The 12641-nt window shown below is 48.2% G+C and overlaps 2 protein-coding genes across 3 annotated transcripts in view; one reads left to right on the top strand and one right to left on the bottom strand.

The window, feature by feature from the left end:
- The window catches only part of SLC22A14 (solute carrier family 22 member 14), a 980905-nt gene that overhangs the window by 60813 nt on the left and 907451 nt on the right, over nt 1-12641 (bottom strand). The gene's annotated exons all lie outside the window — the stretch shown is intronic.
- OXSR1 (oxidative stress responsive kinase 1) overlaps nt 1-12641 on the top strand; it is a 93843-nt gene that overhangs the window by 23860 nt on the left and 57342 nt on the right. Inside the window, exons 2-3 of the mRNA XM_058657211.1 lie at nt 1900-2012; nt 10351-10459. Coding sequence (XP_058513194.1) covers nt 1900-2012; nt 10351-10459 — 222 coding nt within the window. The remainder of the gene's footprint in view (nt 1-1899; nt 2013-10350; nt 10460-12641) is intronic.

Below are 12641 nucleotides of genomic sequence, written 5' to 3' on the forward strand. Positions count from 1 at the left end.
CTGTATACTCACCAGTGTACATTGCCACTGTCTAATTCTAGGACATTTTCTCTTTCTTTTTTTAAAGATTTATTTTTATTGGAAAGGTAGATATACAGAGAGAAGCAGAAACAGGGAGAAAGATCTTCTGTCTGAGAATTCACTCCCCAAGTGGCTGCAACGGTCAGAGCTGAATTGATCCGAAGCCAGGAGCCTCTTTCAGATCTCCCTTGCAGGTGCAGGGTCCCAACGCTTTGGGCCACCCTCTCCTGCTTTCCTAGGCCGCACACAGGGAGTTGGATGGGAAGTAGAGCAGCTGGAACATGAACTGGCGCCCATATGGGATCCCAGGGGATTTAAGGCAAAGACTTTAGCCACTAGGTTACCACGCCGGGCCCAGGATGTTTTCTCAATGTAGATTTGTTTGAAAGGCAGAGTTGCAGAAGGGACAGAGAGGCAGAGACAGACAGACAGACAGACAGACTTCCTCTGGTTCCCTTCCCGAATGGCTGCGACGGCCAGGGCTGGACCAGACTGAAGCCAACACCAACACTTGCATCCAGGCCTCCCATGTGGGCGCACTTGGGCCGTCTTCTGCCGTGTGATCCAGCGTACTCCAGGGTTTGGTGGTCTATGACTGTGTACTCCTTGGAGGTGGACATCTTGCCACCGTGTGGATTTTAGTTCTTATCCTTGTTCCACTCTTCTGAGCCCCTGTTCTTGCTTTGGTTTAGGTTGAGCACTTAGTTTATCTTCTGTCAGCCTCACTCTGCCCTTACGTCTGTTTAGCAGATACTATGTCTTGACCATTGTGTATTTCGTTTGCGCAGTCGCTATTTGATACATCAAATAAAAATTGACTTCCATTTCCTTGCTGACAGTTTATGAAAATTCGTAATTGTAAAAGTATTATGATGTCTGCTTTAAAGTTCTTGTCAGATAATTGCAAAATTTCGTTCCTCTTGGTGTTAGCATCAGCATGGTTATCTTTTCTCATTCATGACATATCGTTGTTTGAGTGTATTCTGGACATTTAGGTTATTATACATGGAGACTCCTGATCCCGTTTAAATCTTCTATGTTAGTAGGCAGTTGCCCTCTTTAGATTTAGCATATACCACCTGTTCTACTTTTTTTTGTTAGCTGTAATTCCCATGGTAATTTAGCTTTCCCATCCATTGCAATTGTGTCTATTGTATTTTATTCTTCTGGCACTGTTGGAAATCCCATTCCATGTCTGCTGTTGCTGCCTGGGTGGAGTGCTGGGTGTGGGGCCTTGGTTCTGCTGCTGCGGAGTGTGGTTTGGCTCTACCTTGCCACAGGTGTGGGATGGGGACCTCCCTGGCCTGCCCCTGTTGGGTAGAGAGCCTGCTGAGGCTGACACTGTGGTGCAGTGGTCCTGCCCTGCCCTGGAGCTCTGGTGAGCTGCTGCTTTCACAGTCCTTGGGCCGGAGGGCAGGATTTTCCTGTCTGTTCCTCGGTCCTTGTTGGGGGTGTTTTGGGTTTGCAGGCCTCTCTGGTGTCCATCCGGAATTTGTGAGAGATGGAAGGAGTACCCAGTGAGTTCTCCCTGGAGCTCCCCTGGAATCTTCTGGGCCCTAGCGAGGCTGCCTCTTCTCAGCCCTTCAGCGTCCTTTTGGGGCTGTTATTTTGGTATATTTAGTTGTATTTTGAGGGGAGGAGCAGGAAAATGTGAGCCCCTACCATCATATTTTAGACCTGGAACTCAAGCAAATTTTGAGTATTTCCTCCCGTTCCTGGAATTTATCAGAATACATATAACTGGTTGATGATTTTACTTTTATTCTTACTTTGCTTCACTATAGGAACAAGGTAGAGATTATTGTTTAAATTGCGTGAAAATTAGAAATGATCTGTTTACTTGCATATTGATTTACTCCTCTGTGTATTTATTTTCAGGGAGTGGAGCAACTGCTGTGGTCCAAGCTGCGTATTGTGCCCCTAAAAAGGAGAAGGTGGCCATCAAACGGATCAATCTGGAGAAATGTCAGACGAGCATGGATGAGCTCCTGGTATGCGCATCTCACACTGCCTAAGTGGGGAGATTGACTTCTCTCCATTCACGTCACCATGGGAAGGTGAAAACTGGAAGGTTTTGATCTCTCTTTGTAAAACGTGGTTTGTGATTTCTTCATTAACAGATAGTGTCTGTTGAAAACCGTAAAATCTAGATGAGCAGAAAGCGAAGGCTGTGTGTGATCCTCTCTGGACCTGACTGTGTGCCGCACCGCTGGTCCTTTAGGCGCGTTCTGGTGTGATGGTGTTCTCGAATGTTCTCCTCTCATCGTGCAGCCGGCCGCCAGGCTCGGGCTCTAGCAGCACAGGCCAGCGTTGTCTGAGGGTGCGTGGTGTCCCGTTGAGTCAGCAGATCACAGTTTACCTCTTGTGTGGCACTGGATACTGGCCTCATTTTTGCTCTCTATTTTTAGAAACAATGCTTGCTCACTTCTCTGTTTCCTGAATGTACTCTTATGGCACTGTGATTCCTGGGTCACTGGGCATATCCTTTAAAAGGCCACAAGCCCTGGAAGCGCAGTACAGACTTGAGCTCCTAGTACTGGAGCAAGAGATGAGTGATGGCGTGACCCCGTGTGGCCCAGGCTGCTCAGTCGGGCGTCGGGCTCTTCACAGGGAGTCCGTCACAGTGCTGCCTGATGCCCCTTAACAGCCAGAGGAGCTTCAATAAGTACGCCGAGTACTCAGCAGGGGGAATTAGGTCTTTTTAAAAACCACTTAATGTTTTCAGTCATGTTTCTTCGGCTTAGAATGGAGCTGACGCCTGCCTTGAGTACCTTTGAGGTGTTTTTTTCCTTGAGGCTCAAATGAGATGGTATTTCAAAAATTCTAAAGTGCCTGCAAATGTGAACTAGAAATTGTTATTTTCAGTGATTTCTCAAGGGTCTCTGCAGCTGCTAATAGCAAGGGCAGTGGTTAGAACTGGGATGAGTTTCTCCTGTCCAGGAATGTTTTTCCTTTGTCCCAACTGGGACTGAATTCCTGATATATCTGTCATGAGTGATTAGGGAATAATTGAAATGAAAAAGTTGTATGAGGCGGCCTGTGTATATTGAACCTGTAGCAGGTGAAGCACGTGGATTTGTTCCAGAAGGGCCAGTTCCTGGAATAATTGGAGCCGTGTCTGGCACGGGGATGCTGGTAGAAATCCTACTGCGTTTCCCGATGCCCGCAACCTGGCAGAGTCCATTTGGACATCTGTCCTGCTGTGATAGTAAAAGTCTGTGAATCACAAGCTGATTTTGTTGGAGGAAAAAACACACGCTGTAGCCTCGCTGGGAGCGGGACTTGAGAAGCCTCGCATGAGCGGCCATCATTTGCTAGTTACGGTGTGCAGCCCACCGGAAGCTGCAGAGATGACAGGAGCCCTTGGTTGCTAGTCACTTCTGAGGGAGCTGAGGCTCACAAGCTCACTACCCTGATTATTTCACAGGTGGGGAGGCTAGCGGCTCCCTGTCACTGCTAGGTACTTCTGTCTGCTTTAACCTTGTAGGCCTCTCTGCAACATAGGTCGCAGCTCCACTGTGTAGACGAGGAAAGTAGGCAGGCGAGGTGGGAGGGTGTCCTTGAAAAATCAGCTGTTTCTGACCTGCCAGCTAAATGATTATAATCTTATCTCAAAAATAGAAAGAACAGCTTTTTTTTTTATTGAACAAAAGATTTATTTTTATTGGAAAGTCAGATTTTACAGAGAAGAGGAGAGACAGAAATATCTTACGTGTGCTGGTTCACTCCCCAAGTGGCCACAATGAAGGCAGGAACCTCCTCCAGGTCTCTCACGCAGGTGCAGGGTCCCAAGGCGTTGGGCCGTCCCTCAGCTGCTTTCCCAGGCCACAGGCATGGAGCTGGATGGGAAGTGGAGAGGCTGGGATTAGAACCAGTACCCATATAGCATCCCAGTACATGCAAGTGAGAACTTCAGCCACTAGGCTACCATGTCGGGCCCAGAACAGCTCTTCTTAAATACCACGTGACATTACTGAAAGCAGTAATTTGCTGTTAGGCTTTTAGAGAAATGCAAATTTGATGTGTCTTACTGAAAGCAGAAAGTTTGTTAGCGATTTATTTTGCCCACTTTGCAGTACATTTTATACAGTGGGTGTATACTTGGCCAGTAAGTGATGTGAGAAGGGTGACTTCTGGTGGAGCCAGTGTGAGCTAATTGGCTTCTGTGGGATTGTAGCAGGAGGGGAGCCAGCAGGTGAGATCCCTGGCACTTTGTGCAGATGCTGCTGGAAGATTGCTGGTCTTGGGACCTGGTTTGGGTACACTGAGATCTGAAAGCCCAGGGCTCTGTCTGATACTGAGGAATGTGAGCCCATCAGTTTACTCAAAAAAAAAAAAAAAAAAAAAAATTGTGAGGCTGCCATGTGATGTGCCATGGCACCAAGGGTGAGGCCCTCCCAGGAATGCGGGGACGCTGAGTCAGAGGGGTGTGTGGTTTACAACCGCTGGCCAGGAGGCGGTGGGTGAGTATGGCTTGCTTCTCGTGCTGCTGTTTCCTGGATGACTGGCGACCTTTGCTCCGTGTGCTGCGACGGTCAGTTGCCAGGTCTGACATGTGCGTGAGCCCCAGGGTTTGAGCCACAGGCTCTTCTCTGAGGAAGCCACCTCGTGCAGGATGTTGAGCTGTTTTCTCTTCTCTAGGAGTAGATTCAGTGGACAGACATCTGAGGAGAAACCCTAGGGGCTTACATGGTCTTTGCTTTTGGCTAGTTTGAGAGTGACAGCTCCTGGCTCAGTGACACAAAGGCCTCGGGAGGTTGAAAGCCCTGTGCAAGTCACTGGAAGAGGAGTTGAGCTGGGAGTTCAGAGAGGAGGGCTTGGGACCCCTGGCCAGGGCCACCAAGGCAGGGTGGACAGAGACCTTGCTGTGCAGAGGCTTAGGACTAGGAAAGAACAGCGTAGAATCAAGAGCCCATAAGAAGGAAATTGTGAGTGAAAGAACTAGAATTCAGTTCGGTAGAGAAGATTTATTTTATTTATTAAAGATTTATTTTATTTTATTGCAAAGTCAGATATACAGAGAGGAGAGGAGACAGAGAGGAAGATCTTCCGTCTGATGATTCACTCCCCAAGTGAGCACAGCAATGACTGGTGCTGTGCCAATCTGAAGCCGGAACCAGGAACCTCTTCCGGGTCTCCCACGCGGGTGCAGAGTCCCAATGCATTGGACCGTCCTCGACTGCTTTCCCAGGCCACAAGCAGGGAGCTGGATGGGAAGTGGAGCATCTGGGATTAGAACTGGTGCTCATATGGGATCCTGGTGCGTTCAAGGCGAGGACTTTAGCCGCTAGGCCACGCCGCCGGGCCCAAGATTTATTATTATTTTTATTGGAAAGGCAGATATGCAGAGAGGAGGAGAGACAGAGAGGAAGATCTTCCGTCCGATGTTTCACTCCCCAAGTGACCACAACAACCAGTGCTACGCCAATCCAAAGCCAGGAGCCTGGATCATCTTCCGGGTGTCCCATGCGGGTGGGTGCAGGGTCCCAAGGCTTTGGGCCGTCCTCGACTGCTTTCCCAGGCCACAAACATGGAGCTGGATGGGAAGTGTGGCTTCCGGGATTAGAACCGGTGCCCGTGTGGGATCCCGGTGCATTTAAGGCGAGGACTTTAGCTGCTAGGCCACGAGAATTCTTTTTTAGCTTCTAGCCTGGAGAATTCTTTGATATACGTATATGTGTATGCATTGTTTTAATGGGGAAATTACTTCATCAGAACCAAGTTTTGGGAAGTTCAGTAATAAGTTGTTATTATTTTTTTTAATTTTACAAAACATTTAAAAGACAGACACAGATGGATCTTCTGTCAGCTGATTCACTCGTCCAATGGCTGTAACATCTGAGGCGAGCCAGGCCGAAGCCAGGATCTCTAAACTTCGTCTAGGTCTCCTGCACTGGGTGGCAGGGACCCAAACACCTGGGTCAGCACCTACTGCCTTCCAGCTGTTCCCAGTAAGCCACCGGGAAGTAGAAGCGCCACCAGGACTTGGGCACAAGCCCTCCACTGGAGTGCTTGAACTGCCTGAACTGCTGCTCAAGGGCCTGCCCATGCAGCAGGTTGTTGGGATTGTCATTTTTAAATAACAGCCTTGGGCCTGGCGTGGTAGCTAGTGGCGAAAGTCCTTGCCTTGCACACGCCCCGGGATCCCATACGGGCGCTGGTTCTAATCCCGGAAGCCACGCTTCCCATCCAGCTCCCTGCTTGTGGCCTGGGAAAGCAGTCGAGGACGGCCCAATGCTTTAGGACCCTGCACCCGCGTGGGAGACCCGGAGGTAGCTTCTGGCTCCTGGCTTCAGATTGGCGCAGCTCCGGCCATTGTGGCCAATTGGAGAGTGAATCATCGGGCGGAAGATAATCCTCTCTCTCTCCTCTCTGTATGTCTGATTTTCCAATAAAAATAAATCTTCAGTAACAGCCTTATTTTAATAATGTAACCTCTAACTCACACTTTGTGTTTGAGATCTTTAGAATGTAGTTGTTTTTCATTTTGTCTGAAAGACAGGTGGAGAACATCCATTCCCTGATTCCGTGCTCACATGTCCTGAATTGCTGGGACTCAGCCACTCTGAGGCCAGAACTAGAAATTCCAGTCTCCCAGGTGGGTGGCAGAGCCTCGGATACCTGAGCCATCATCTTCTCTCTCTCTCTCAGGGCCTGCATTAACAGGCAGCCTAGTTAGAAGCAGAGGCCAGACTTGATGTGAGCATTCAAGTTGCTGCTTAATGGGCAGTGCTACATAGAATACCCTGCCCCCATTTCCCAGGACTTACGTTTGGGTGTATATTTATACACGTATATGTTTATAAATACCAATATAACTGAACCAACATCCTTATGAAAATATCCAGTTATACTCATATGAAATGTACTCTGATTTTCCATTTTTTTAAACATGCGATCAGCGAAATTCATGACATCAGTTACAGCTCACAATTTGAGGTGCACTGGGTTATACAGGGAAGGGTCAAGTTCAGACAAGTGACAGTGGCAATGGAAAGGAGGGGATGAATTTTTTCTAGATCAAAAGTCTGTTAGCACTGGAATGAACAATGTCAGCACAGAGGCTGGATATTGTTATGCTCTGTATGGGTGAGGAAATTGCTGTTACTTGGGGACTGACTGAATTGTGTGAAATGGAGAAATGGGCCTGCATTTGGCTGGTTAAACAAACAAGCAATCAAACGAAAACCAGAGAGTAAAAAGGTAGGAATCTAGGTGAGTCAGTTTTACAAAGGAATGATAAGTCACCTGCAAGGCTGGCATTCCATGTGGGCACCAGTGAATCTCGATTGCTCCCCTGTAGCCTCCTCTGGGTCTCCGATGTGGGTGCACGTGCCCAAGGACCCGTTCATCTTCCACTGCTTTCCCAAGCACGCAAGAGGGGAGCTGGATCAGCAGTGGAGCAGGGCCTGGTGCGGTAGCCTAGTGGCTAAAGTCCTCGCCTTGCATGTACCGGCATCCCATTTGGGCACTGGTTTGTGTCACAGCTGCCCCACTTCCCATCCAGCTCCCTGCTTGTGACCTGGGAAAGCAGGAGAGGATGGCCCAAAGCCTTAGGACCCTGCCCCTATGTGGGAGACCTGGAAGACACTCCAGGTTTTTATTTATTTATTTATTTTTAAAGTTTTATTTATTATTAATAAAAAGTCAAAGTTACAGAGAGTGAAAGAGATAGAAGAAAGATCTTCCATCTGCTGTTTCACTCCCCAGGTGGCCGCTGCAGCTACAGCTGAGCTGAGCTGAAGCCAAGAAGCCAAGAATTTTTTCCTGGTCTCCAATGTGGATGCAAGGTTTGGGGCCATCCTCGACTGCTTTCCTAGGCCACAGAGAGCTGAATTGGAAGTGGGGCAACCAGGGCACGAATTGGCATCCATGTGGGATGCCAGCGCTTATAGGTGGAGGATCAGCCTCTTGAGCCACCGCACTGGCCTTGTTTGTCCTTTTGAAAAAGGAGCCAGGGACTCCATTTGGATCTGTCACGTTGGGGGAGGGGAACCAAGCACTCAGGCTGTGTTCCTCTGCTTTCTCACGCACATTAACAGGGAGCTGCATTGCAAGTGGAGGAATTGGAGCTCAGATTGGCACTGCAACATGGGCTCACCCACTGGGCTACAATGGCTGCTCCAGGATGAATTCTTTAACACACTGACAAAGCCCTGCATGGTCTGGTGATAGGCAGTTATGCAGTCAGAGCTTTTAAACACCTGCTTGTCTTTTCTGCTTCATTGTCAACAGCAGAAAACTTGAAAGCTTTCTGAGATTCTGCTGCTGTCTGTTTTCCAGTGTATCTGTTTCAGTGAGCTCCACTAGCGCCGAGGACTTACGGTGTCCAGCTGTTTGCTGTTCCCTGGGGTAGTCTGACTTCACCGGACTGGAAGCTTCCTGAGAGCTCGTGCTGCGGTCAGATACCTGGGCAGTTTGCTCAGTGTGTCTTCCACATGCCTTACAGACTGCATGTGTTTCAAAGTATCACATTTGCCTCTCATCCTACAGCACCCTGCAGGGCTAATCCTAGTTTCTGACAGCTCAAGTACGTTTGCTCATGCTTGTCTGGGTTCGCTGTCCCTCCCTGTGGACTCTTGTACACTGATGATCTTTCCAGCATCTGACACACAGAGCACATCTTTCCTCTTGTGTGGTTGTGCCTTACCTCCTCAGGTGCCTTCTGACTTTATCAGCTGCCTGGGGCAGGTGCTTCCTCTTGTTCCTTCTTCCTTCGTTTCAGGCTCACTTAGGTTTCAGTGCAGAAGACTCTGGTGACTCTGGGGTTGCAAAATGCGAACCAGATACCAGTCCTAAAGGAATTACGTTGAGCACAGGAATGGTCAGGAACTTTGGCACGGTTGAGCTTCCTGAACAGATAGAGCATTGGGCAGAACATGAGTAAATGAAAAGCTATATAAAGGGCTGTTGGGTTTCATTCATTCAGCAAATATTTATTGAAGCTTGGTTGTATGCCAGGCCCAATGGGAAGTGCTAAGAATCGTTTTAGTTCTCATTGAGTGTACAGTTTTAGGGGGCTGCAGAAATAAGTAGACAATCATAATATAATGTGATGACTTCCATAATGGTTAGAAATGTAAGGTACTTGCTTCATGTAGTTCCCAGTCTAGCAGGAGAGACAGACAAAAAAAGGGACACTGTGTACCCTACATTGGTGCTTTGCTGGAGGAGATACACAGAGTGCTGGGAAGCTGGGAGGAGCTGAACGTCTAAACTAAGGTCAAAGATGATCGGGGGATTGCATTTGAGGGAAACGTAGGGTTAAATGTCCAGAGTTAGGAGGAGGACGGCACCCCGGATGTTTACTGTAGCTGTATAGTGTGACTGGGGCACAGGGCGGGGCAGGCATAAGGCCAGAGAGGTTCAGTGGGGTCTTAGTCACACACAGGACTTTGTAAGGCTTTTTGTTGTACAAAACCTAGTGTAAACTCATCATCCACGAGAGCATAAACCTGCACTTTTGCCTTAGGTGTTCACTTTGGGTTTAATTTATAGCCCTGTCAGATGTCTGTCTTCAGTGTAAGAATTGTCCATCATTTCCAGAAAATGGAATGAAGTCATATTTTGCCTCTATCACCCACCCCCTCACCAAAAAATTCGTGCAAATAAAAACACCTGTTTATTAGTGCTATCCTTCAGCTATAAACTCTGATTTCCTAAGGTGATTCCTGAAGGGCTCTTTAAGTCAAAGGGCTTCTTGCATGGGTGTGTGCCAGTGGAGGCTGCCAGTGGCACTGCGCCATGGTGTTGGCAGGAGAGTGTGTTTCTAGTTTATGGATTGCTAGCATAGAAGGTAGAAGCAGAGGCAGAGTGGACATTGGGAGAGTCAATGGCTTGCTTTTTTTTCCCTCTACTTTTGGTAACTATGCTTAAAGAGATCAAAGCCGAGGAAGTCCCAGAAGGGGTGCTGGAGTCCTAGGATTTCTAATTTTTTTTTTGTTAAGATTTATTTAATTTTATTGGAAAGGCAGATTTACAGAGAGAAAGATCACCATCCACTGGTTCGCTCTCCATACGGCCACAGTAGGCAGAGCTGAGCCAATCCAAAGCCAGGAGCTGGAAGCTTCCTTTGGGTCTCCCACGCGGGTGCAGGGTCCCAATGCATTGGGCCATCCTCAACTGCTTTCCCAGGCCACAAGCAGGGAGCTGGAAGGGAGGTGGAGCAGCTGGGACACGAAGTGACACCCACATGTGATGTGGCTTGTGCATGGATTTAGCCATTGACCATTGTGCTGGGCCTGGGATTTCTAATTCAGAATCTGCTGACTTGGTGGTTTTGTTTTGAAGGTTGCGTACGCTGGATGATCCTGTGTTCTCTCTCTGCAGAAGGAAATTCAAGCCATGAGTCAGTGCCATCATCCCAATATCGTGTCTTACTACACATCGTTTGTGGTGAAGGATGAGCTGTGGCTCGTCATGAAGCTGCTAAGTGGAGGTCAGTAGAGTACAATTAAATGACCATGTTCTCCTGCTTAATGAAAGATTGGGTTTTTATGGACATGCGCACTAAAAGTGACAATGAGTATCTGCCAAAGAAGTTAGCGTGTGCGCTGAGATGGATTTCAGGAATTGCTTTGGGCGGTTTTGCCTCCTCAATCCCCCTGAAGTTAGGAAAGTTCCCTCTCCCTCCCTTTTTTTCCTTCTATGGCATAAACTCACTGAAGAATCTGGTCCAGTTAGCTTGTAGAATATTCCACATTCTGGATTCATCTGAGTGGGTCTTCTGGAACCTCGTTACTTCAGGGAGACTGTGAAAGAAAAACCACAGGCTGTAGAGTTAAAGCCCAGCTTTCCTCCTGAGCCGTTTTATGTTGTTGGGAAAAGTGTGTCAGCTCTTGGCCCTTCATGCTGGTCTGGTAAGGGAGGGTATCTTCCTGAGCACATGAGATGTTATACATGAGAAGCAGCGGGGTGTGTAACAGGGACACAGGGAATTGTAGGCGTTAATAGTGCTGACTCCTTGCTCGTGGCTACTCTTAGGTGTAGCCAGAATCACCTTCTGTTTCAGTCCCATCAGTGACCCTCCGGAGAGGCTGGGTGGCTAGGTGGAGGCCCTGTCCATGGGATGGTTGGAAGCCTTGCTGACACAGCCACCATGCAGGTGGTGGGAAAGCTTGGTTCTTTGGGTGTGGACAGATATGGAAGCGTTAGGTAGTTTTGTCTCTTCCCTTATTCTTCTTGAGTTGTCATTTTCTTCTTCTTCTTCTTTTTTTTTTTTTTTTATAAAGATTTATCCATTTTTATCACAAAGTCAGACATACAGAGAGGAGGAGAGACAGAGAGGAAGATCTTCTGTGCGATAATTCATTCCCCAAGTGAGCGCAACAACCGGTGCTGCGCCAATCCGAAGCCCGGAACCAGGAACCTCCTCGGGGTCTCCCACGGGTGCAGGGTCCCAAGGCTTTGGGCTGTCGTCGATTGATTTCCCAGGCCACAAGCAGGGAGCTGGATGGGAAGTGGAGCTGCTGGGATTAGAACTGGCGCCCATATAGGATGCCGGCATGTGCAAGGCGAGGACCCCAGCTGCCAGGCCATGCTGCCGGGCCTGAGTTGTTGTTTTCAAAAATACCCAAGATAACGTTCTTGATGTACAAATTGAGGATGCACTGTGTGCTCTGTTTTGTGCTAGCCCATCCTTTCTTCTGCTACTTCAAAGCAAAATGACCCCTTACCCAGCTCAGTGCAGTGCTTGCCCGTAGACACCAAGACTTGGGGCCCGCGCAGGGGGCATTAGGCTGATCCTCCACCCTGTCTCGCCAGCATCCCATGTGGGTGCGGGTTGTGTCTCGGCTGCTCCACTTCTGATCCGGCTCTCTGCTTCTGGCCTGAGAAAGCCGCAGAGGAAGGCCCACGTTGTTGGGACCCTGTGCCCATGTGGAAGACTCAGAGGAAGCTTCTGGTTCAGCTTAGCTATGGCTGTTGCAGCCATCTGGGGAGGGAACCAGTGAATGGAAGACCTTTCTGTAGAATCTGCCTTTCAAATAAAGTTAAGTAAATAATTTTTTAAAAAAAAAATGTTTATTTTTATTGGAAAGTCAGATATACAGAGAGGAGGAGATATACAGATACACAGAGACGGAGATCTTCTGTCCCTTGATTCACTCCCCAAGCGGCCCAACGTCCCAATGGCCAGAGCTGAGCCAATCCGAAGCCAGGAGCTCTTCCGGGTCTCCCACGCGGGTGCAGGCTCTCAGAGCTTTGGGCCGTCCTTGACTGCTTTCCCAGGCCACAAGCAGGGAGCTGGATGGGAAGCGGAGCTGCAAGGTGAGGACTTTAAGTGCTAGGCTACTGCTGCAGGGCCATAGGTAAATCTTTCAAAAAACAAAATAAAATAAAACAAAAGAAGAAATAGAACAAAGGGAGGAGAGCAGGAGTTGCAAATGAAAGGATGACTTTCAGATGTAACGCTTTGTGGGCTACCTTAGGCCTCCTGAAATAGTCTTGTGCTCATTAAAACCCAAATGTTAAATGTTGGAATTTATGAATACAAAAGCTAATCTTAAAAGACATCAGAAGTGCTTTTGGTTTAACTAGCTATTTCCACAATTTGGTAGCACCAAAGAGTGCTGCAGCATTTTTGAAAATCCAGCTAATTAACTTTATTTATTTATGTATGT

The sequence above is a fragment of the Ochotona princeps genome, chromosome 30 (genome assembly GCF_030435755.1).
Source record: "Ochotona princeps isolate mOchPri1 chromosome 30, mOchPri1.hap1, whole genome shotgun sequence".
Lineage (NCBI taxonomy): Eukaryota > Metazoa > Chordata > Mammalia > Lagomorpha > Ochotonidae > Ochotona > Ochotona princeps.